The 26,167-nt window shown below is 38.1% G+C and overlaps 2 protein-coding genes across 4 annotated transcripts; one reads left to right on the top strand and one right to left on the bottom strand.

The window, feature by feature from the left end:
• The first annotated feature begins 2,935 nt into the window (after window positions 1-2,935).
• LOC138002785 (uncharacterized) lies at window positions 2,936-3,941 on the top strand. Its single transcript, XM_068848768.1, has one exon. It carries the CDS (start codon window positions 3,076-3,078, stop codon window positions 3,793-3,795), a length of 720 nt encoding a protein of 239 aa, XP_068704869.1. The 5' UTR covers window positions 2,936-3,075; the 3' UTR covers window positions 3,796-3,941.
• Window positions 3,942-7,745: 3,804 nt separating this feature from the next.
• Window positions 7,746-26,059, bottom strand: LOC138002768 (phosphatidylinositol 3,4,5-trisphosphate 3-phosphatase and dual-specificity protein phosphatase PTEN-like). 3 transcript variants are annotated; one of them, XM_068848756.1, is made up of 11 exons: window positions 25,942-26,059; window positions 24,224-24,324; window positions 21,398-21,482; window positions 19,869-19,913; window positions 19,550-19,593; window positions 18,545-18,675; window positions 17,419-17,668; window positions 16,135-16,193; window positions 15,409-15,510; window positions 14,740-14,934; window positions 8,237-9,858 (listed from the first exon to the last, which is right to left on the bottom strand). In XM_068848756.1, exons 2-11 carry the CDS (start codon window positions 24,309-24,311, stop codon window positions 9,481-9,483), a joined length of 1,377 nt encoding a protein of 458 aa, XP_068704857.1. In that variant the 5' UTR covers window positions 24,312-24,324; window positions 25,942-26,059; the 3' UTR covers window positions 8,237-9,480. The 3 variants fall into 3 exon arrangements, with proteins under 3 accessions (XP_068704862.1, XP_068704857.1, XP_068704852.1); XM_068848751.1 differs by lacking the exon at window positions 25,942-26,059 and adding an exon at window positions 24,994-25,158; XM_068848761.1 differs by lacking the exon at window positions 25,942-26,059 and having other exon boundaries at window positions 7,746-9,858; window positions 23,818-24,324.
• Window positions 26,060-26,167: the final 108 nt, after the last annotated feature.

Here is a 26,167-nt window from a genome sequence, read left to right on the forward strand (position 1 = left end):
GTTTGGACCTTTGTACCAAGTCGAGAAATACAGCATTGTTAACTTTTAAGTGTCAATGCTGAACCAGATTGTTTGTATTTGTAAACAACCAGCAATTACAAGATGTTTTCAATATTACCCAATCAATAAGGGAATAACATGAATTTTTGAGGGAATATTGTTTATTTGCCGCCCGTGTAGTGTACATACACAAGGCCAAATGATATCACAATTGCGAGTTTTAAAATAATACAAGCGAAGTGAATAACGAATTCAAAGTCACTTCAAAGCAATCATGTAAGTGTTGATTGAACAGCTATTAAAGATCAACAGTCCAGTGAACTTATTTAAAATTAACCCGAAAAAAATGCGTAAAATTGTCTATAAATAATAGGCATATCACAAAGTTGCATTAGCAGCACCGCGGCTGTGAGTCTTTTGTGGCCCGCTGAGGCAATGTTGTGTTTTGAAAAGAGGCCGGATTTTCTATTTGGCCATGTACATTGATAACATCTCACTTTATGATTACTTTCATGTAGTTTAATTAACCCATTGACATCCAAACTAGCCTATCAACCAGCCAGAGGTATTTTTTTACTCTGTCTAGATTGCCAGACGATTTTACTCGTCAAAGGGGAACCCCTGGGAGTCCAATGGGTTAATTAAAACAAACATGGTGTTGGTTTGGGGTTTGCCTGTGACTTTTCTTAAAAGTTTTGGCTTAGGGCCTGTTTATATGGTCTCCCGAGACAGCCCTTCCTCCGAGGAACAACTTTACCAAGCGTCTATATGAGAATTGCGATTGAGCCGAGACAAAGTTCTCCTCCTTAATTATGCATATATTTTTTTAAGACGCATCTTCAAAAAATGCGTATCATCATATGCCTTTCTTTCTTTCTAGTTCGTTTTTATTAAGTATAGTTGAGTTTTCACTTTCAGCAAATGGACTGACAATCTTGACGCAGCAATAATATGTAGTTTTAAATAAAAGGCTGTTTCTAAATGAATCGAGAGTTTCTGTTGACAGTGGTGAGAATTTGGCGGAAAAAAACTTTTAATTCGAAAGTAAACGCTAAACACATGTATAAGCTCCCAAATTGTTGCTTCTTGATTTATTTTATGCGTGCGCATTCAAGATTTTGCTGTCTTGTCTCGGGTGGTCGAAACAAACTGTTTACATGCGAAAAAGTTGGCTCACCTGCCAGGGTTACCCTACCTGCCGAGGCGAGACAACTCGCCCACCCAAGTTGTCTCGACCACCTCATGTAAACGGTTGATAGAATTTGTAAACAAATGAGTGGAAAAATATCTCGCCAAGGGTAAACTCGGGGGGAGGTTTGTCTCGGGTACCCAAGACCATATAAACAGCCCTTACCTATTCATATTGGGGGACAGCTATTCTTAGAGTTATTTTCATAGAGTTATGTCATAGAGTTAGAGTTAAGTTTCCAAAATCCTGAATTCAGATTTTGGAAGCCAACATTCATAAAAGCTATAAACATAAGCCTAAAAACTTTTTTTTAGGCCTAATTAGGTTAGCTTTTATACATGTTTAGGAATACTTTTTGTATTTCTGTATTTCTGAGTTCAAGATTTAGGCCTTCCAAAATCTTGAATTTCCAAATTATCTTGAATTCAGGATTTTGGAAACTTAACTGTAACGTCATAGAACTCTGTGAAAATAACTCTATTGCTAGTCAACCTCAGTGAAATGTTCACATTTGCATCTACTGAGTGTCTCGCATAACCAGGTGACTAAACAAGTGTTTATGAGTCCTCTGGGCGACCAATCACTGAATACCATGTCAGTTATATATTACATGCATATGGAGTTTTACAGACTGAGGCTTACAGATTAAGGCAAAGTTCCTAAATTTGTTAAACTTTCTATGACCACACCAGTTAAGAGCAAAATGACTAACAGTTAATTTCTAGATAATTTTATAAATAAGATTAGGAAAATTTATTGAGCAGAAATGGTTGTGTCATGTGTAGTGCAAACAAGCTTTACTTTAGTTAGACTTAAGGTTAGTAACCTAGAATAAAACAAAATATTATGGCACAATTACAAAAGTTTTTACACAAAAAACGTATCAGGGTCTATACCTTTGAAAGCTATACGAAGCATCTCTAATTTCATATCTACTGTATATGAGGTTACGTAGAGATTGCGTTAATAATGTTTAGTCCCTTATTTAAAATTTGACCTTTAATAGCAATCGCAAACAGTGAAACTTACCTTTCGGGCAGCGGAACACACAGTCGTCTCCGCCGGCTAGCTGCCCTAAAATCTTCGCTAAATCTGCCAATCCACCAGAATCAGACGCCACTGCTCTGTCCATAATATATAACCCGAGAAGTAGTAACGAAAAAACCCTCTTGTGGAAGTCGATCATTTTCGGCGGAAAAACTAATTAGAAGTGAACGCATGACAATTGACAATGATCTTAAATATTTAACTTGATCGCTGGCGCAAAATAATGAAGCTTGCTCTCTTTTGCTCTTTTGTACCTGTAACCGGTCGAAGAAATAACCGTCCTCAGTCCATAATTAGTCTGTTCTCGTATTTGCTTGTTTTTACATGGCTACAATCTTCCGTATATAGAAGAGGCACTTTTAGCCTGCGAGCAGGCTCGCTCTCACGGAATTGTAACCACTTCTCGCAGGCTAAGGCACTTTAAAATTTCCAGACATTCTTATTTTAAAAAAAACTAATACAATGACCACCCTCTGGCAGTTCCTGTTTCGTAGGAAATTCGTTTATTATTTCAGATCTCGTTTTATTTGAAATTTATTGACTATAAATATCTTGGAGGTGGTGACTATTCTGGATTCTGAGGGGTATTCCCTGTAATGAATGATGCAATCGTGCTTTCTTTTGATTGGTTCTCAACACGGAATCACTTGTTGTTCACGTTGTTGCACCATCACACAAAAACTTTGCAGCACGGGCATATAAAACCACCTTTAAAAGGCCTATTTTGTAAATCGCCAAACTTACATTTCAGATGGAAACTGCGTGAAATATTTAATGTTTGAAGGTCTTCTGGTTTAACATTTTTTGATTAGTCAATTTTAGTCGTTTGCGTTAAAAAAATGTGTGGATCGTTGGCTAAAGATTTCCACAGGCTGATGAAAGGCATTGCTAGCTTTTCAAACAATCAGGCCACAGTTTGTCACTTTGAAGAAAATCTCGAAGCTTTTACAGTCGAAATCGTTCCAAATGACGGTGTCTACTGCGGAGGGAAATTCATGTTTGTAGTGAATCCGGAAGATTACCCCAAGTCAGCTCCAAGTGTTACATGTGAGACGCGGATTTATCACCCGAACATTGATCACGGGAGTGGTGACGTCTGCTTGAATTTACTCGAAGAATGGACAGAAATTTACAGCTTAGAGGACTGTGTCCAGGGATTGCTGTTTTTATTTTACAATCCGAACTTAGAAGATCCGCTGAGTGCCTTGTTTGATCCAGATTGCTACAGCTTTGATACGTTCGCCGAGAATGTGCGGCTGTCACTTGAAGGCGGCGAGGTTGAAGGCTTTGCCTTTGACAGGAATCTTGTGAACGAAAATGATGTTGCAGACAGAAACAGTGAGTCTACAAATTTTCAGTGTCAAGATGAGGCCACACTTAACGATGCAGTGTCAAACATTTATGATACAGTTTGCGATGAGCTGAACAACATTGTTGTCACTGGAAACACAGAAACAAACGGAGATTCAAAGGCGAATACAAAGGCTGACGAGACAGGTGTCCTTATTTCGGGAAAAGTCCATCCACATAGACCAACAGAATGGACAACAGGGACATGAATGCCTTGGGTGAAGGAATAAAATTGGAGTAAATACTAAAACAAAGTTGACTTCGAAATTGTACACAGGCTGATCACGCTGTTCTCATCGGCCTCTAGTCCCCCCATTTCCAAAGAAGTTCCTTGCAAGGAGGATTTTAATGTTGAAGGTGCGCCGATCAAGCAAACGGTTACTACAAAATTGTGCATTTTCTAGAAGTTCTTTTGAACAAAAAAGAAATAAGAAAACACTATGACGATTGCTGCTATAACTCATGTAATCTGATGACAGTGATAATTAATGCACCTATCAATGTTAAGCCCCAGGGTGGGGGGGGGCGGGCTACCTACGGGAAATTGACTCAGAGAGCCTTGCCCTGGGTAGGGATTTTGACATGTAGGCATTGCCCCATGGTCTCCCCATGGTCGGGAATTTGACAAGTCCGCCATCTTGGAACACCGAGAGAACCTGGAGATGAGTTCTCCTCAACGTTGGTTTTGATGGGACTTCCCTTGTTTCCTGATTTTTCTGGACACCGTGGTTGAAAGAAAGGTAAGCAAATCCGTTGTCAGGGGTAAATCCATACCGGTTTCCAACGTTTTACGGAAGTCGGTCAGAAACATGAGAAAGGGGACTTTGGAGAGTTAAAATCTAAAATCTTCCCGGGGGAGTATGCCCCCGGACCCCCCTAGAAACTATTTCAGATCCTAGCTGCGCCCCTGGTCTTGTCTTTTTGTAAATAACGGTCCATCACTTCTATCAGTCCTAGCTGGAGTGTTCACAAGTACGAGAATGTTTCTTTCTACTTTTTTTGTGATTACTTTTTGTATCATTTCTACATATTCATGAATTTTCCACTCTATCATTGTGCACGTTTGATTGATTCGAAAGCTGGTTAATATTGTTCATGTTGTTTTGCTAAATGTTAGGGTCTTGTTCGGTACTGTGAGCAGCGGAAAGGTTTCGTGTTACACAACAAATTTCCATCAGCTGTTAAAAGGGAATTTGAAATCGACAGTGAAGAACATTCATTGGTGTTCGAAAAGTGAGAATCTAATGAAAAAAAAGTTACTCCAGGGCAGAAATGTGATGTTCCAATGGTTCCCGGGGGTGGGGGAATTTGACAGTCTGTAGTTGCCCAGGGTGGGAAATTTGACGCCAGTTTCCACGAAAATGTCAAATTCCCCTGGGTCAGCCCGCCCCCCCCACCCTGGGGCTTAACATTGATAGGTGCATAAAATGCATCTGGGGCTGTAATGGGCTGACCCCACCTAGGAAAGGAGATGGTAACAGAGCTATTCCAGGAAAAGTTATATCCCGTTAAATGTATGCCAGCAACGTCAATAAAATCTACGTTGCAGGCTGTATATGAGATACAATAAATAAAAGCCATTTAAAATCTGCAGTAACAGTAAAATAATGATAACTTCGCACTTTTGAGGGGAGTTGCAGGTCTGTGTGTACATGCAGATTTGAGTGGAATTAACGTTGCAGTGTGCATCTACTTTGTTTTACTACTGTACCTTTAGATACTGTATTTCCACAAACCTGAACAAAAAGTATGAAATAGCCTGTTCCAGGCTCTCAGATAGTCGAGAAAACGAAAAGAACTGCGTGTGAAAAGCGAGTGGGGGCTTGGGTCGAGGCGAGCCACTCGCTTTTCACACGCAGTTCTTTTCGTTTTCTCGACTATCTGAGAGCCTGGAACAGGCTAAGTATGAAAAGAAGGAGGGGTCTAACCCTAACCCTAACCTCTTGGAAATAAGAAAGTAGTGAGGACAAGGATAATAATAGGGGTGGCGAATGGTTCTTCAAAACTCTGGGTCTCCCAGTCTGGTTTTTTGAGCGGTTATGTGCGTCTCGCAGTCTCGTTTTTTATATGAAGGTGTCAAACACTTTGAAGTCTCGATCTTGCAATCTAAAAAGTCAAAATGTCTCGGGCTCGCAAAGAAAAACGCTGGTCTCGCCGTCTCGCAAAGTCTCGCATTTACCATTCGCCACCCCTAATAATGAAAATGGGAACATGACCATCGGCCAGTGCCACTTGGCCCTCTTAGCCATTAGATCAGATAAATTATACTTGTTTCTTTTGACTCAAGTTATGTATCCCTCCAAATACAGACCACAGAATTTCCCACCAAAAAGTGAGTATCCAGCCTGTGACAACTAAAGGCACTGTTGCACTGTTCAATTTGTTGTGCACCCATCTCACGGATGCCATAGTGAGACAAGGTGCACAAACCAGTGCCCAATCATAGGCAAAAACCACTGCAGAAAGCTTCGCATATCGTTGCAACAATTTGTTTAAGCATTGTGTGGTGTAACATCTGTCCTGCAACTTGTGTCACAACAGTTTGCACCACCAGCCAATGAAAATGTACCTTTACCCTCATGTGATCATCAAAAACAAAACAAGTTGCAAGAAACCTTGTCTAGTGCAAAACCCATCAAGCAACATGTTTCACAATGTGAAAACTTTAGTTGCAACAAACTTGGGAGACAAGTCACAAGAAAAATTTCCAAGTGCAATAGTGCCAAAGGGGTGTGGGCAAGCCATACCAAATTAAGCAAAATCATATTTCAGTACAAGTCACTAGTCATACCAAAATGGTAGCTTAAAAACCAAAATTCTTATAATATTGTGAAAACTTGGTCTGGAAAAAAATAAGGAAGGATAAGTCAGAACAAAGATGAACTTGTTTAGGATTGTGTAGTAGTACTAGCAGGCGGTTCTGGAGATACATGTAAATATCAACTGAGCTAAACAATCTGCAGTTGTACTGACAATTCAATTGTACAGTTAGGGCTGTTTGAATTTAACCTATTGCCATAAAGTGACTTTTTGTAACTTTGATTTAGCAAAATGTCTCCTTTTTCAAAATACTGCAGCAGCAACTTGAAGTGACAAAGGACTCTTTTCCAGGGTCTTTCATCCTCCCACCCCAGAGGAAGCAAGGGAAGAAAGACCCTGGTTCAGGCTGGTCACATGTCTTAGTGACAAATTTTCCACCTTGGGAGGGGTCCCCACTCGCCAAATGTTGTTGCCGCAGGTATTTGAAGATTGAAGCGCTGGCTGAAGCTTGGGTAGAGCAATTGCCATGTTTTTCAGCAATCTTCAATGTCTGATATTGTAAATCTAAAGCCAAAACAAGTAAAGTGCTTGGAAGCTTTTTCTTTTTGGTAGAGACGTGGTTGCTGTCTTGCCTACAGGGTAGGGAAAATGAATTATAATTGTTTTGACCTATTGCCAGTGCTGCTCTTTGGTTAAAATTTCCCTTCTATAGTGAGCTCAGGAAAGACAAATAACGACTTTGCTGCCTGTCCCTCTGGTTTTTTTTTGTCATCTCCCGCTCCTTGGGAGACACATGACTAGTCTTTCTTCCCTCACTTCCTCTGGGGTGGGGAGATGTAAGACCCTGGGAACTAGGTTGTTTTCACTCCCCTTTCTGGGGCTTTGCATTGAAAAAGAGCAAGCCATGACTTGCATCAGTTCACAGTGGTTGGATTCAACCTTTTAGATGCTTAACATTATAACAAATGCACATTATTTGCCTCCAGGTTATACAAAAAATGCAATTAAGGAATAAAGTCACTTCAGGCTATTATAAAAATTAATATAAATACAGCCTTTCATTTTTTATCCCATATAAAATTATTTGGCCCTTCCAAAAAAAAAAATTAATGTCAAAAATCTCAGTGCACAGTGTTATTGGTTAGGAATGTGAAGACCACAACCATAAAATGATTATAGGTTCACTTTTGAAATTATGGTTCTTCTAGTTTGCGGTCCTCATATGGTGTAATAGGAAGAAATCATGCCATAATACAGACGTCACTTCCTGAAAACTGAAAGTACTTGATTCAGTTTTTACACAGCTTTGAAAAATCAAATCACTCATCTCAGCTTCTAAAAGGAGATTTATCTTTTCCTATTATAAACATCACAAACAATAATATTAAAAATATCTGAATTCACAAGAATTATTTTTTTAATACTAAACTTTGTACAATGAACATGACTACAGTAATAACTGAACCTACAAATTAAATTGCATAAAATGCCATTGTTTATCTCCTTGTAGCATTTAGCCACACTGCTGCAGGGTTCGTAGGGTCATGGAAAACCTGGAAAGTCATGGAATTTGAGAATTTCATTTTCCAGGCCTGGAAAGTCATGGAATTTGTGGTCGGTCATGGAAAGTCATGGAAATTATAATTATAATCATTGCAGTTGTCAAAGCAAGGATAAAGTGAAACAAAGACGTTTCTATCAAACAATCGGACGTTTGGCGAACAGAGGTCGTTAATTCATTCAAATTTGAACTGAGTTATGTCAGAAAATATCTTAAGACAAATAGAGTTTTTAAATTTTCTTACTTGGCAGCTAAACTTAAGGTCATAGAAAGCTAGAAAAGGCCATGGAAAAAGTCATGGAATTTGGAGAGCTTAAAAGAGTACGAACCCTGTGCTGGTTAATCGAAACAAAAAAAGTAGATGTTTACAGCATCTGCACAACAAAGATTCATTTGTTGCACCAACATGGCTGCCATTTCTAGTTGGTTTCCCTGTGAAATCAGGTGAAAAATTGGTCTAATTATAAATGGAGCATTTTTCATCACGTTAAGGGTCAGGACCATTTTGATTTAGGGATTAATTTAAAAAGGAACTTTTTTTGCTTAAAATGGAGATCAATTTCCAAAATGATTTGTCTCGTAGACCAAAATAGCAATGATCTACCCTATATTTTTTCATCAATAATATTGTGTGGGAACGTACATAATTTATGGAAATTAAGGGTATGGCAGAGGTAAAAATCTGTACAAGTTACACAAATTTCAACTGTTCAATTGTGAAATTCCTTAGAGATTTTAAACAAAAAATATAACTTTTGTGCTGACAATCAGACTTTTAATAAGAAAACCAAAATCAAGCAGCCTTTTGGCCATGTCCTGAACTCGATTGTGATTGGTCAATTTATAATCGACATTCTGGTAAAAAAATACATGTACTGTAATAATGCATCCACAGTTCTCTCAGTCAACAGTGCATATTTAACTCGCAAGCCTCCCTTACTGTATCTTGTAATTTAAATTAAAAATACACGTAAAGAGACCTTTATAATTGTATAACAATGCATGGGATGGGGGATGATGTGAGGGAAGATATTAAGTTTGAGCATGATTATGAAAAGAATACTTATTACAGTTCTAGCCTCAGAAGCCCTAGCCCTCCCCTCCCTCCATCCAACTAAAACTGTACATACACCTTTCTTCAAGACTTTTGTGTTGGTGTGCAGCCCATACCTACAGTAGTAGGGATTTATAATTTAGAAAATACTCTTTATTTGGCTCCTCCCTAGTGCAGACCTCTTGTAGTTGTTATTCAATTACAAGATAAATATAGGTTTAATGCTACAGTAGAGAATTCTAATATTTATTGGGTTCAGTGTTTTGCAAGCTAACTAAAATGTAACCTTAAACTTAAAATGTTTTTGATAACCCTCTGCCTTTAGCTTGTGGCATTAGAAAAAAACACAACAGTTACATGTACTCTGTCAAATATTGCAACAACTATAGATCAATGACATCTCACCAGGCACGTTTTTGGCCAGTCCACAAAAGAAATTTTTACTTTCCAGAGGTCCAAAGACAGATGATAACAGCCTTACAGTATGAACTGCATCGCAAAAAGTTTGTTCAATTTGTATCACACGTACGTTGTTTGTGTGCCTTGAAGTAAGGTTGCTTCTTTCTTCCATTCTTCTTCAGTATCTGAATCGGAAAAGTTATCTTCTTCCTCTTGATCTTGATAACTATTTTCAATAGAATCAACATTCCAATCCATGGAACGGGTCTTCTTGTGAGTAGGTTTCATTCCTGAATTCATAGGTGTCCTTGGCAATGATGCATAAGGCATCTTAGTGACTGTTTTCTCTTTGTCTTTGTAATTATCAATTCCATCTTCTAACGAATCCATGGAATTAGTCTTTTTATGTATACTTGTTAATTCCGGGTTTGACGGTATCCTTGCCAATGATGACCTTGATGGTGTTTCTAAACCAACCTCTGAGTATTTAACACGAACCTGCCACAACAAGTTATTGCAAATTAGTCAAAGAACTATAGCGGTAAATACCATCATAATTTGAAAGTTCCTCTTTCCTATAATGTACATGACTGTACTATTAATTTTACATCTTTACCCGATACCTCACCAATGGCCTGCTTGCAGGTGGTAGGTGGTGTAATCACAAAACATAATAACTAGACACCATAATTATTATTGAAAGCGCATGAGACAGGGTAGCCTGCATAGCAGCCGTTTCCTTTCCTTTTCCAAACGCTCGCGAAGGGGACGAAAACTGAGAGATTGCGAAAAATAAGGAGTAGGGGGAGGGGGTGAAGCTACCCCCTCCCCCTTCTCACTCACCCCGTCCCCAATTCTCTCTATTTTTTTGCTCAATCCAGGCACTCGCCTGCTTTATTGCTCGCTTGTCGGATATCCGCCTGGAAAAGGAAAGAAAACGGCTGCTACGCAGGCTAGAGACAGGGCTAGGCTGGGTGACAAAACAAGGGGTCCCCCCTAGTTTTGTCACCTGTCCCAAATGTCCATGTATCCTACAAGCTTTATGGTGTCTAATGAGGTATAAAAGCAGATCTACCTCACCGACAAAGTGTAAGAGGCAGCAATTTAGAAAATCATTTTAAGCAGACACTAAAGATGTAAACAAGTAGTTCCAAGTAGAAGTGATTTGATGGTTTCAGAAAGCATCCATCACCACCAAACCCTGCAGGCAAAGTTTTTACTTCTAGTGTTATTACTGATTCAATGGAATCAAGCAACACAAAAATAAAATTAAAATTAGGAAATCAATGCTGGAACACGTAATAAATTATCAATTTTGCTGGTGATCACCAAGTCTTTTTCTTGTAGACTAATAAATATTATTTTTGCTCGTCTGTTTTTCAAAAGAAACAAGTTCTAAATGTTGGAGTCAGTTTAAACAATCAGTGTGTAAGATGCAGACAACAGAACTTTGTCTCGAGATAATGCAAATGAGCTGTGACAGCAACAATGCTGTCAACAAGTATCCTTGAGTCACTATTGAAAAAAAATATTTCTTCAACACTGCTATTGTTTGAAGGACAAGAAGCCGCCAGGACTACACTATAAGTCTGCCACCTATGTCTTCTAAAGGCTATGTTGGTTCTGAAGTGAACTGAGCTTAATCAGTCAAAAAATGTCCCCTCAATTAAATCATTGACTCCAGGGAGTGAGACTTGACAGATTTAACTCTGTCAGATTACACCAGATGATTTTATTCGACAACTGGGGGTGTCCTACTGTAGCTAAGGGCGCCTGAAAAGTCAATGGGTTAATGTATTTGACATTAACATGTACTGCTTATTGTCGCATGAAATATGAGCTATTGGGAATAGGTAATTTGACACACTTTTTGTGCCCGTGGTCATGCTTGAGTGAATGTACATGGATGCGGGCTTTGAAAACTGACCCAAACTTAGCCTTTAAACTGAACTCAGTGTTTTTTAATTCTACTTTCATTTTGCCAACAGATGTGAGTCAAGTACCTTTAGCATGATGTCCATTTATTTTTCCTGTTATTCTCACACATGTCTAATACGCCGCATAAATAGGATTCATGGTACTTTGCACAAACGTCACAAGGTGTCTCCTTAAGCCTAAAAACGTCATGTATAGTAAACACCCGCATACAGTATAAGAACACTGATTTCAGGTTTCAGGCTGATCGGATTCAATTCTTCTTTAAGGGGTGCTTAGTGAGAAATCAGCCTAAAAGTGACCTTAATGTTCTAATTTAAAATTGGTTTCAGAAATACCTACTTCAAAATTAATATTATACATTACAAGAGGTTTAATTAACATAATTATAGTGTACAATGCTTTTTTTGCTATAGATATTATTGATTTTCCTGTCTACAGAGATCGTCACGCAAGCTCACATTCCACAGACATTCTCCAGGTCAAATAAACAAGGAAAAAAATCACCAGTTGACCATAATATTTTTATTTTCAAAGACTGGGTCAACTTCTTTGCCTGCATTAAAAAACATTCAACAGTAATTTCCTCGCAAGGGAAAGAAAAACAGAAGAAAACTATTATCTTTATATGCGATTGATCAGCTTGTTTGTGTTGAAATTCCCATGGCACTGTGCTGAAAACTTTTGCCCAGTAATAGAAAAGATGAGATCTTCTGAATTAAACGAAACATTAAAAAATCACAAATGTTGAAATCTCTTAGTCATCAAGTGTAAGTGTACGTTCAGGGCTACAAGTAACTCGAAAATACATGCAGGCTCCAAATAATTTATCACTGTTCCTTGTTATCCTATTGTACTTTTTTTAATGTATAATTGTAACATTAAATTTTTTTTTCTGGTAATAATTCTAGGTGTGAGTCAATAAGATTGTCAGCAACACTACTTTAATTTTGCTGACTGGTAAACTTGTTGATTATATTCCGCTAATCTGTGTCTGTTGATTTCACTGATAGCTTTGTAATAACATTAATGCAATAAGTGAGAGGGAAAACAAAGCTGAAAAGCCTTTTCAAATCCTCACGTAACTAACTGGGTGGAACACAAAAATAAAAAGGTCTGTTGGAAGCGTGCTTGAATTTCAACAAATGAGCCCCAAAATTGGCAAGAATTTGTGACACTGATGAATAATAACGCAGCTTCTATTTTCCAAAACGATGGAATTACCTGGTAATAAAATTAATAACCTCAACTAGGAGAGTGAATTTTTGACTTTGCAGAAACAATGGTCATCCTCAAGAGTTGGACCATTGTGATCTTTGTGTTGAATTCACACAATTCTTGTCGAACTTCATAACACTTCAAAGGAAAAAAAAAAGCAAACTACATGTAGAGCAGAGGGGTTGGCGCAGTGGTAAGATCTCTGCCTTCCAACCCTAAGGTCCCGGGTTCCATTCCCGGTTCTGCCGAGACTGGAATATTTGGCGACCTTCTTTCCCGCTCAAGTTCACTCAGCTTTCCATCCTTCCGAGGTCAGTAAAATGAGTACCAGCATGCATGGACTGCTTAGAAGCGGCTGCCATTTGCGCCTGTATATGCTTCCAGTCCGCTAGGGGTAAATTGATCATTGTAAAGCGCCTTTGAGACGTTTGTGATAAAGGCGCTATATAAATGCACCACTTTACTTTTTTTACTTTAACAAAACAACAATCGGGTGTCTCGAAAACAAAGACCCCAAGACCCCACTGTTTTTTGGTCATGGCAACTTTTCTTATTCACCGCACAAATTTATGTTGTTTTCATGTCGCAAATTTCGTTGCTGATGGCAAGTGTTTTTTATTCTCAGTCAACACTTCCTAAAAACTTCCTTGTACTCTTCCTTAAACTGTGTATCAATATTTATTTACTTTTGCATCAATAGTTGTTTTGCATAAAGCAAGCTAACAAAATCATTCTGTACCTTACTTAGTTCGCAATTTTGAGCATTACATGTAAAATAAAATTTCTGCCCTATTTTCTATCAGCAAGTCATATATTTTGAGGTCTCCCATCCAGAATAATAATAATAAATAAATACTAAACCCCGCCGGACAGGGCTTAACTTCAGTGAACTTTTGTCATGGAAACTGTAAAATGCTCAGAGTACACGCTTAAACTTGATGTGAAAAAGAAGCTGAACTTCATGTCAGCCTCCAAGCCAATGTTTGTCGATTCTCAATCTTTCTGGGTTTCTTATTTTACTAGTAACTACATGTCTTCTCAGGGGGTTATTTACCGAAGACACCTACCATGGCACTATAATAATTTACAATACCAAAACATTATCATGTACTATTAGAGCTACATAATTATTACGTCCTGGAAAACAAAACACAGAGCTCTCAGTTGACAGTTACGGAACGAAGCACTGTGTCAAGTTACTGCACTACCGCACGTACGCAATGCCTACCTATTTTTAGTCAAATGAAGTCGTTGGTTGTCTGAACAACGGACAACCCAGCCAAAAAAATTGAAAATGTATTACATATTAAGCAGCACCCAACTCACTCGACAGTTTTCTGTTGTCAATGTCGATAGGAGTATGAAGTTAACAATATTGTTAATCTGCTACAGTTGAGCATTTTCCCGTGTTTTGAATACCTGTGGCTTTTACAAAAAATTGTAAGATAGGAAAATTCACTTGTACATGTAGCTGGTGATGGAGATCAAAGATTCCATTTTAAAAATGCTGACAAAAAAAACACAGGCCCACACTTAGAACTACGGGACACTCAAGCTCCAATGCCATGCAATTGCATCTCAACACGGTGTGCATTTAATCGTAGGGGTTTCCCAAAGGTAATGGACAACCAAGCATTTATCAGGGCAACCAAATTTACAGGTTTAGTTGCTGGTCTTTGAAACAGGGACAGTCTGGAATGTTATTAATTGCCAGCACTGCTGTTATAGTTACCATGCTGTATTGCTTCCTTGTTCTAATACCCTTTCCATTTATGTCAAGAACACATTTTATTTATCGGGCTGAATTTGTTCTTATTATTATTTTATAAATTATGATGCTTTACGTGCCAAATTTCAACATGATGTTCTTAACTAGTCCACTTGTCTGTATATGCCTGCAGGTGTTTACTGTTACACTGTTACTAGTAACTAAAAATGCGAATTTCATCATGGAGTTGTACTGGACAATCCTCTTTATCACTGTATTAATTTAGTGCTTATTAGCGTTATTAATATTTTTGTGATTGGATGTTTATTTTGGCAAACCTCACTGATTTCCACATTGTTCAGAAGATTATCATTGATAATAAACAATAATCAAATAAATTATTTATTCAAATTAAAAGAAAAGAATCATCAAAAGGGTAATCCTGAGTGTAAAATTATGAATGGCAAATTAAGTATATTTTTTACATACTGTAAAGTTAAGTAACATTCTACTCATACCATAAAATCTGCTGGGAAAATCTTTTCCTTGGAATCTTTGTGTGCTTTGTCCAAATGGTCTCTTCCAATACTAAAAGACCGTAAATTAGAATCCAGCTCAAGTGTTTTAAGTGTTGGTTCATCCTCAAAGATTTCTTTTGTCACCGCTGCTTGACTGACAAAAAATGTGTTAAACCAAAACTGAAACATCCTTTCCTACAAGAAATAAGACAGTATCATTAATCATGAATTCAAAACAAATTTGAACAGTTACTGTAACAAAAGAACACATCCCAGTCAATGTCACACACTTCAACAGCCTACTTGCGCATTGAGCATGTGATAAGATTGCCTTGCAGTGAGTGTTAATGGAAAGTTTTGAACTTGTTTTCCTGCCTTTGGGGCTCCTAAACCTTCTCACAACTTGAATGTACATTTTGTACTTATTGCAACTTAACGTTCTGCCAAAAGGCGACTTCAGTTTTTTTTATTTCAAGCCCTGGGATGAGACAACACTAGCACTCTGATGGACAAGGATAATGCTCTAAGGGATACCCGGTAAGCCCAAAAGTGACTAGACTTTTATGGACAATCATGAATCCAACTCCCAAGACCTTTGTCCAGGATTGTAGTTTGGTGATCTGGGAACTTCATTAAAAAAAACTTTAGTGTAGTTACATTGTATCCCACCTTTTTAAACATGTCTTTGTGAAAGAATTCTACTTTGACATCACCACAAATTGGAATTGGTTGGGTCAGGTCAAAAGCAAATCCTTCACTGGTTTTCTTTCCCTAAAACATGCAACAACTAAAAATCAATAATCAAGTAATTACATATAAACAACAAGAATAATAATGACGAACTTTAAGAGTCAAGTCTTCTAGCACTGGGGCACTACAAGGGGACAATGCATATTGAAATCAAATTGCATTAACTCAAATCAAGTCAAATGTTGGTTGCCAAGAGTTTTGTTAGCTATCCAAAGTACATTGCTTGCCTTAAGGGTTGACGACCGGGCACTTTAAGCCACTTTATTGTTAATGTGCCAACGTTGTTGATCACAGACAAACATTTTGCCCCAACATTCAGCAAAATGAAAAAGGTTGGCACAGCATTACCAACCAATACAACACAGTGGTCAACATGAATTACATGTAGCAGAGGCTCAGTTGACAATAACAACAATTACCTAGTTTATGGTTATTATTCAAAAGTAGTACATGTACCTGAATTCAATGAAAACACAATACTTCCTGGCATAAAGTTTTAAATTTTTACACAGATTAATGTAAGTACAGTATCACTTTTAATTATGCACATGTGGAGGTAATAGAGTCTATTTCAGATGTGAACCTTAAACTGTGAGGAATGCTGTGTCATTTTATGCTCATGGATTTCGGGTTTTAATACCATACCTCATTTGTTTTTGATTGGTATAACTTCACCTTCTGTTGCCAAATTATGTAAAATGGATCTGAAAGTAAGTAATCAGTTTACAATTAAGTTAATGTACATGTACAATAAACTTGTTTCAACAGAATTAACAAGATTATAAAAGGAATAATTAATAGTTACATTCGTAGAGCTTGGAGCTGTTAGTATTGCACTGCTGCATCTTCACAGCTCTTGAGTGTCAAAAAGTTGCAAAATATTTATTGTGCACAGGCATTATTTATCTGTAGGTAATTTTGTTGAATCTGAGTTTAATTTTTAATTATTCATGTACCTCTTCCATACCATCTGTCATGTCCCTGAAATACTTAACAATTATTTCATGAGCACGCGTTGGATATGAGATGGTAAATAGCCAACGAGGTGCTACGCGCCAAGTTGGCTATAACCAGTCTCATATCCAACAAGCGCGAATGGAATAATTGTTTTAATAAATTCCTTAAACTCTAAAAATTTGGAATTACGAAATACGAGTGAAAAAAGATGGAAAATCCGAGCGAAATTGAAAAAAACTTGACGAACATGCGATGTTGTGTAATAGGCTTGTGGTCAGACAGACGTAGGCTCATCACAAAAACATTTCTTGCTTTTTTGGCATCTTCTAAATGTCGGAATTGATCCAAAGTTTCTACAAAACAAGTTTTTTTCATTTTTGGCTTTATTCAGTGAGGAATTTGGCTTTCCGGTGAAAAAGGTTTTTAGCTCAGCAACGCTTAGTGCAATCATTTACCATATAAGGTCACACTAAGGTATATGAGCTGATAACCGAGATTGAGTGAACCAATCAGAGCACGCGAGATGCATTATCTGAGGTTGAAAATTTAATAAATGTAACTATGTCATGTTTCCCAAAAAAATTGCAGTCCCCTGATTCCCTATGAAATCTACAAATTCCCAGAAGAATTGAGTTCTTCTCCCGAAACAGGCCTTGTTACAGTTGTTACCCCCCGTAAGCTGTAAATGCATACAGCCCTGCCAGTTTTTACTTTAATTTGTCTTTATAGTGAATAAATTGTCTTTATAGTGGATTGTCATAACCCATGATCAGCTGGCTGTACATTGTACATCAGTGCTCGAAATTAGCGGTCATTAATTTTAAATTAGTTTTATTCAAAAAGGAAGACACAAAGTGGTTACCGTAATAACCCAACCACATTCACAGCACCATATTGTGTACAACTAGTTTAATGTACAGAATACGTCTAGGCATGCAATGCATACAAAACCTCTGTTGATACTACACTTACTACAAGTGGTGTTTTGGAATGAAGGTGCAGGCGACATTTCAAAGCTTTTGAGAAGCACCATCGTTCGAGTGTATTTCAGCTCATGCCTTAATAAATGGTTGTAATACAGAACATATCTCCTCTGGCTTGGAATTGTCACTCCTTTAGCATTTCTTGTGCGTGCATCACCATAGTACTTGAGTGCCTCTGTGCTTTCAGAGAAGTGGTTGTTGTGAAGTAAATAAGAGCAAATCATGACACCAGTCCGTCCCTAAGGAGTAAAAAATGCAACAAACATTGCCATGTATTGTTAAATAACACTACTTCCAACACTACTTTTCCCAACAAAGTCAAAACTAAAAAATAAGCTTGGTGGACACACAAGAAAACATATGCCACCAAACTACCCCATTTTCAGCACCTGTGAATGTTGTTTTAAAAGACCTGAACTCACCAAGCCCTTTGAGTTAAAAAGAACAAGTGGGAGAACTATTAATTTTTTCAATAGTCAGTTCTGTTGTGAGGAGGTCAAATGTTCAGAACACTTTTCAGCAATTTCAATGCACTTATTTTTCAAGGTGGAAGCATTAAAATGTGAAAATTCGTTTCTATTTCCCATGAGGAGAATTTTGAATTCAAACATTGATTCAGAAGCAACTTTTCCTGTCCATGTTATACAAGGAGTGGTCCATGCTTTTAGCTGTGAACAAACATGTAAACTGTATCGAGGTATGGATGCACTTGAAACGTTTTGAGACACTCAAGAGGTTATAATTCCTCTCAGGTATCACCTTGAGCAACTCTTAATAAGCTTCTGCTGTGCTCTCAAAACTTTCAGCATTTATCCATAATACTCGATAATTATAATAATGAACACTAAACGTGAACCAATTGTTAATTATCAAACTTCTATGACGCTGATGAATGAAAGGTGTATTATTTTGATATTGAGTGGGGAATAGTGCAGAAAAAGAAAACTAGCCTGGGGATACTTGGAACATATTAATTTCAAAATTTAGGGTATTGGTCATCATGCTAAAATTCTTCTTCTATCATCGATCTTTTTTGTGGGTTTTCACCAAATTAATGTTGTACTATATGGATGACCTGCAACCTGTTGTTGTTCCATATAATTTTATTATATTACCTTGCCAGCTTTGCAATGAATGAAAGCTACATTTTCCTCATCTTCCTTCAGAAAGAAATCCACATCATCACAAAATGGTCTAATCAGCTCAAAAGGAGGTGCATTGTGGTCATCGAAAGGATACGTGGCCACTGAGGAAAATTAAAAGAAAAATTCAATCAGGTTGGTTGGAGCAATAGACTCTTGTGCAAGGATTAGCTGGTGGGTTCAACCTTATCTATACCCCCCCCCCCCCCCCCACAACACCAGCAGCCAGGTGATCTGATGATCAGCTCCCAATGTCAGTTGCTTCATAGCTCAATTGGTTAGAGCGTCGCACCGGTATCACGAGGTCACGGGTTCAAACCCCGTTGAAGTCCTGAATTGTTCAGGCTTCTTTATGCAATTGCGAAAATTGCATTCATAACTGCGAGGATCATAGGCATTAGGTGTTGTTTTCCAAACTCCCTGCAGTATTGCCATCGCCAAAACTCAACAGATCATTACCTGTCTACCACATTTCTCGTTACTGAATGAACATTCAAGTAGCCTCGGCAAGATCTAACCTCGCTTTTGCCATGTTGAATTCGAAAATAAGGCTGCACAAGGTTGTGGGATACAGCTTCAAAATTTTTCTCCCCAGTCCTCCAAATTACGTCACCAGATCACCTAGATAGCTTCACTTGATATGTACAGTACATGTATCGTATCATGAGAAAAAATTGCAGCCCTGATGCCTGGGTTCCGGGGATTGCCAGCCATTGGACTTTTTCTTGGTCCAGGGGCTTGCTGGCCAGCTTCCATTGGAAGCCCTTGGACATCCCAGGCACCCAACCTCCATTGCGCGATGTAGTTGTTGATCTCACTTCATACAGAGTCGAATCTATGGGTGCGTCTCTTAGAAGGGAAAGTACTAACTAACAGTCAGTAGCCCAACATTGTAATCACCATTAAATTGAAAGATCCAGCCTACTTTATGTATTACTATTACTACATGTTACATGTAACTTGTTAATGTTCACTGACCTCTGTTCTGGAACTTGGCAGGATCATAATGCCTTTCGGAGCACCTGAGAACAACAAACACATTTAATAATATTATGTAGCTGCACAATGCAAGCATTCAAACACTGCAATCTCTTGGCAAGTTACATGGCGAAGAAAAACCACTTCCCTTCATTGTATAAAGACGAAACTTGGTCAACTTATACTTCTGGAAGGTAGCGATCGATTGGGCCAACAAAAGAGGTATGTGACAATTTGATTGTAGAAGCACTTTATAATTAAAGGGTTGCATTCTGTCAACGACCTTGGAAGAGATTGTACATGTACTATTGTTACTCACAAGTTGTACACTTTGTAATGATCCTTGTGTCTTGCCTCCAGAAATCTAGGAACAGTAAAGAAGACAAGAAACTTAAATAATAATTTCACTACTGGCTGGACGTGACCAGTACTATCCAAGTCATGGAAGTATACGGTAGATTACAACAATCTTCATGTTTCAAGTTTCATATTTATTTTTTGAAAACAAATTTATGTTTGCAATTATTATTACCAGTATATGCTAGAAACGAGTGGCAGTGCTAATTGAGGGGTGGAGTGTAGTGACATAAATGAGACAGGAAACTTACAGGGCACAAAATTAGGATAAAAGGAACTCATTGATACAAAATGTGATTACAATATAGACAGTCAACAAACACAAGTTATATAGCTACATAAATAGAGGATACTTCACGGAGGCAAGAAGATATGAATTTTATGTTCGAGTGACAAGAACATTATCTTATCAGGGAGCACAGCAAATGAGTAGTTGTTGTTGTTATTGTTGTTGTTGTTTATATTATATGGACAATAAAATACACATGGTAGAGATTGAAAAGATCAAAGCAGGGTTTAATACAATACTGGGTGTTAAAGGCCCAACTTCACCCAAAAGTCATTGCAGTCGTTTGCTTTTGTTTTTCAAATGACGACTTGTCCAAATACGTGATGTGATTGGCTAAAGGCACTTAGGCGAATCACGCGGGAAACAACATGTCAGATATTTAGGTAATTTCGTGTTACACAAAATTCAGTCACGGTGCGCAATGACTTTTGAGTGAATGTGGGCCTTTAATTAATAGAAACAAAAAAAGGCGGGAATTGTGATGTTGTTGGTCAATATGACCACTCGTGTTTACATATGAAAATTATACCACTTGGTTCCTGGATGTGGTGCTCCTTTATACTATAACTCCTCTAAATGTTTCATTAATAATTTACAATGATCTTTAGCTGCTGGTTCTACTGTTGCATTGTGTGCAATTTCCCCCCCCCCCCCTCCTCCCAGCCCAGCCTTCTCGCACCTTCATCACTCGAAATCTTGCACTCTCCGCAACAACAGAACTTCCAGCTATGCAGGCTAAAGACTTTGATGCTGCCTGTCCTCTATCAGCTACTAAGGACCCTAAGATCTACAACGGCGACTTCAACGAAAACGTCACCTTAAAATATCACTTTGCTTTATCAAAATTCTTTTGCGGTTATTCTATCTCGTTCACTTCTTACAATTTGGGAGAAGTATCGTAAAAATAAATTGGTACGAGCAGTTACAAAGTCAAAATAGAGAATGAAAGATTCTCTGTTGCATGCTCACGTTGTCGTCAAAACCTCAAATTTGGTAATTTCACGTCGTCCTTATGCAGAGTACTGCATGAATCCATCCTAAAATCCGTGCTGCACGTGCAGCATGATTATTTATGCTCTTTTAACCAATGATATTATTGTTTTGCGCCGTTGTTGTTGCCGTTGCCGTCGTAAAATCTTAAGCTCCCTACTGTAATGCTAGGATTTGTCTACAATGTTCTAAGCTCACTACTGGTAATTTACCTTATGACTTCTTCAATATGATTTCTGTAAACTCCTTCAAGATTCTCAGATGGGAATCCCATAGCAACAATGTTTGGTTTGATGTCTTTGGAAAGGTTTACAAGTTAAAGAAAATTCATATCTTTATCTGTTTGCAGTAGTTAAATGTTAACCTTCTAAGAGGGCAACTCAACCCATTGATCCCTGACAGTGACATTGTCTAATGCCAGACGATTTTACTCGTCATGTCCCCATTAAGATTTCACTGTCTGAAGTCAGAGATTTTACTTAACAATAAATTGGGTCCAACCCCTTAGGTACATATACGTTAACAACGATACTATATCTTAACTCATGACCCAATAAACACTTTGCCTTTGACAAGGGCCACTTGGAGCTGTTACTGTCTAACTCCAGAAGATTTTACTTGTCAAATAGGGAATCCCTTGTTCATGAAAGAATTCAATATTACAAGTATAACTTTGAAGCAAGGCGGTGGAGGCAGCCTGTCCAGTGATTTGGGCTCTGTATTTACATACAGATACTCTGTGATAAATCACACCTGTAGTTACTCTGGGATTAAATTCAATTCTGATTACCAACTGGAGTTGTCTTCAGTGGTGTAAAACTACACTCCACAACAGTTTGTTAATTCCGGAACGGTTGTTGTACACGCACTCTCATCAGTGAATAGCTGTGTTTAGATGAGAGAAACATGGCTGACATCACACAAATGTTGATTGGTTATGTATTGTTAGACGCACATTTTGATTGGCTGGTAGGATGTGAGCATGTATCAAGAAAATCTGTTTCACTCAAGAAGTAAAAAAAAAACCAGCATTTTCCTTCATTTATCAAATTATCTTTGACAATTACGCAAGCCCTCCCCTGCGTCTCGGGTTTGCATAACTGTCTCGAATTCGTTCAACTCCTCCTCGTGTTTAAATGAGGCTATGGAAACACGGAAAATGTCCTCTATTTCTTAAATGGAGAATGAACTTTATTTATTAAATGTCAATTGTATTTAGTGTTGGGGCACTAATAATTATTGGGGAAACCTGAAGGGCCCAGAGAAAAGCCTCTTGGGGGAGCCGAGTAGAGAACCAACAAACTCAACCCACATGTGACACTAGGTCTATAAATCAACCCAACTACGTACATTGATGGAAGGTTAGAGCTCTCACCAGTGCACCATTCCTGCACCCTAAACATTGCACCCTGAATAGAGTGTTTATTTAAATTATAAATTTCAGTAAACAGTCCCATAAGCTAAATGGGAGATAAGTTATTTACTTTCCTTTTTTAAATGTCTTCTTGTTTCAAAACAAAGTACTCATTGTGTAAAGGGGGTAGTTTCTAAAGAAACTGTGTTGCTGGGTCGGTGGGGAAGAAGTATACAAAAATTTGGTTTTATCAACGGAGTTGATAATGTAAATTGGCCACTGTACAGAGATTCTAAAAGCTGAGGTTTCGAGCGTTAGCCCTTCGTCAGAGCAAAGGGCTAACGCTCGAAACGTCAGCTTTTAGAATCTCTGTATTTACATTATCAACTCCATTGATAAAATCAAATTTTTGTATACTCATTGTGTAGTCTATTGATTTCTTCATTGTTACATCAGTCAACTGTGTGTAAAGCCCCGTGCAAAAGGGGACAACAGTTTTAGGAGTTGTTAAGTCTGTTTGCATGAGGCTCAAGACAGTGTACTTCGTTGACCATTCTTTTGTTTAAGTTCTATCTTTCACCTTCAATATAATGTATTAGCTAAATATTCGTGACGTGTGTAATCCTAATTACCAGATTACCTGTAGCTTTCATCAAAGGCAATTATGTTCATCAAATATTAACCTAATTAAAGTTAAACGTCATTCAAAATTGAAAACTGAAGATTTAGAAGACTTTGGTGAAAATGAAAGTTGAAATCAGCTTGGACATTAAATAAATCTTAAAATGCTCCGAAATATAGCCGGAAGCTGAAATCACAACTTAGAAACCAAACATGGATTTCTGTACACTGTATTTGATCTCCAAGTAACAAAAGCAATAACTGGGATAATTTCACCACATAAAGTACCATGATATCTCACTTGCTGACGTTATGCAACGACAGATAAAAGAGATTGATCAACTGCGATTTCCTAGAATGACCATGAAATCATTAAAATAAACCAAGGTTTTCCAGTGCATTCGTAAAATCATGTGAATAATTGTTTTCGACGAGAAACTGACCTTGAAACTTTGCGTTCCATAGGCCTTGAGCGTTAGGCTTCAACTGGGAAACATGATCCCAAATAAAAGGTAAAAGACCACGAAATTACTATAATAATATGACTGAACTTTGCTTTGATGCTGAAACGAACGCGAAGCAAATTATTGTTTGTGCGATAATTTAACTAAGTCAAATGGATATATATCCCGACAATTCCTTCCCAAACAAGGATACATGTTAAATCTAGATCAAACCCATACTCCTGAAATCGCCGCTTCTTCTTGCTAACGAGAGCTTTGAAGTACGACATAGCTTCAACACTAGATCGAAAAAGTGACACGTACCACCAGAATAAATCCTCTTCGCAAAAGGGCCACAGTTCTTTAGCTTAAGCCTCGCTTCCACTGATTCATATCCTGTGACTCGGATACAAGTCAGTAAGTCTGGAATAGTGAAATATCCTTTGCAATCAACAGAGATCGAGCTAAATACGAAGGAACAAAAAACACACTCTCTACCATGTTCGTTGCATGCCGAAGGTCTCTTGCCCAAATAAGGTTGGAAGACAGGAAACTGGGGAGAATCCCGTAAATCCTCGTAAAGACCCGTGTACTGCCTTCAAATTGTTCAAAAAGGATACAAGTTAAATCGAGATCAAATCCGCCTTCGGTAAAACGGATTTTTTGCTTGCTGACTCGGTGTTTTAGAAATTCGAGAATGGATCTCATGTGGATCGCACAACTAGACAGAACAAAAGAAAACAAAGTCAAGCGAAGTTAAAAGTCAAAATGTCTAAATGATATCCGCTTAGGATATTTTTAGCATCTATTACTTGACACTCTTTGCCTAGAACTTTCGTTTCTAAAATTGACTCGCGTCCTTGCTAAGGGTAACGACGTACGTCAACCGCCAAGATGCCAAAAGTGCAGCACGCAGTAACATAATTTTAATCACGAAAACTTCTTTGTCAGCTGGTATTTTAACCAGCAGGCCTTGCTCTCGTTAACTGATGTACATTGTAGCCGGACTTCTATTTTGAATTCTTTCATTCATCAGGCCCGAGTTGGTCGACGTATGGTTACCATGAACCTATAGGTTTTGATATCTCTTAACCAACGGTTAGCGCTAACCAGGCTTCGAGCAACCGTTCCCTGCTGTCAAGCACAACCGACTGAGAAAGAAGATTAGCTCAATTGAAATATATATATATTTTTAAATCTAATAACGAGGAGCAAAAAGCCGATTAATCTAAATCGCAAAACGTTTGTCACGGCGGTCGAAAGTAAAATTGTCATTGAAAAACCCTTAGCGGTGCAGTTAGGATAGTAGATAAAGCCCCTGAATAGACATGCATTTTCGATTAAGATCTGTTGAACAACCCAAAAAATTCAGTAACCGGCGGTATATTACCTTAATCCAGAAGAACACCGTGTTCTCTCAGAGATTGGGGCTACTCGAGTTTCCATCATCAGCTAATTCTGTACGCAATTGTTTAGAATTCGAAGTACTTTGGGTGATAATGGTCCTATGTCGATTTCACTCGAAATATGTTCGTCCTTATAACAACAGTTTTTTTCTATAAAAGTCGTGTAGCTATGACGAAACTAGAGGTCATCTGTCTAAAATAGTTTGGATAAGAAACAAATGCATTGATGAAGTGACAAAACTTCCGGTTTAGCACGGGTCCCAAATGTTACCAGTTTAGCTCGACATCCGGTGTCCTTTCAGTCTCGCAATTTCCTCTTTACCAGGTTCCCCTTATAAGGAAAAAATAAGGTAATGTGTGCACCAACAAATAGAGCTGATGCTGACACTAACTAAAGCCAAAATATTCGAGCTTGAACGTTTCCATAGGTCAGTCAACTGTAACGGTCAGTACTAAATTAATTCCCTCATTAAAGGCCACTTACTTTTCATTCCATTCGGACGGTCAGAAAGGTGGAAGAAAAAATATGATCGACTTGGGACAAAAAATTAACAGATTCTGAGTGGAGGCCGGGTATCCGAGATTTTACCATCCAGGACTCGCACGTCACCAGAAACGTCATTAAACGTTTTACATTTCGGAATTTCCTCTGTATGTGATTATTCCACTTTTGTTGAAACTGACCGAACTATCCAGAAACTGAATTGGGAGAACGATCCCCAAACTAAGACAGCAATTGAAAATATGCAGTCATGCGTCCAAGATTTCCTTGGAACTCGACATTCAGTCATTACGTAGTTTGCTGGGCTGCTGCATGGTAAATTATCAACCTGCTATAATTAAATAGTATTGTTTAGTGGAGCTGTTGATGTCTTTGTGTCCGTGGAAGATCGTATGGTCCTTATTATTTTTTATACCGGGAAAAAGCTTACCGGGTGCCACACAGAAGCGCGCACTGGCAGATACGTTGGTGTATTGAATCGTACTTGGCTCCAAAAGCTCAGTGAAAATTACCAGCCTGATTACCGTCTGCCGAATTGAATCCTCCTCTTGTAAGACGTGAATGAGCGTGTTTATGCCTCTCTAGTAGCAACTGAATTTTTCTCATTTTATACCAAATTTAAGATTTCTTACGCAAAACGTGACGATGCGAGAACG

This window comes from Montipora foliosa, chromosome 1 (assembly GCF_036669935.1).
Source record: "Montipora foliosa isolate CH-2021 chromosome 1, ASM3666993v2, whole genome shotgun sequence".
NCBI lineage: Eukaryota > Metazoa > Cnidaria > Anthozoa > Scleractinia > Acroporidae > Montipora > Montipora foliosa.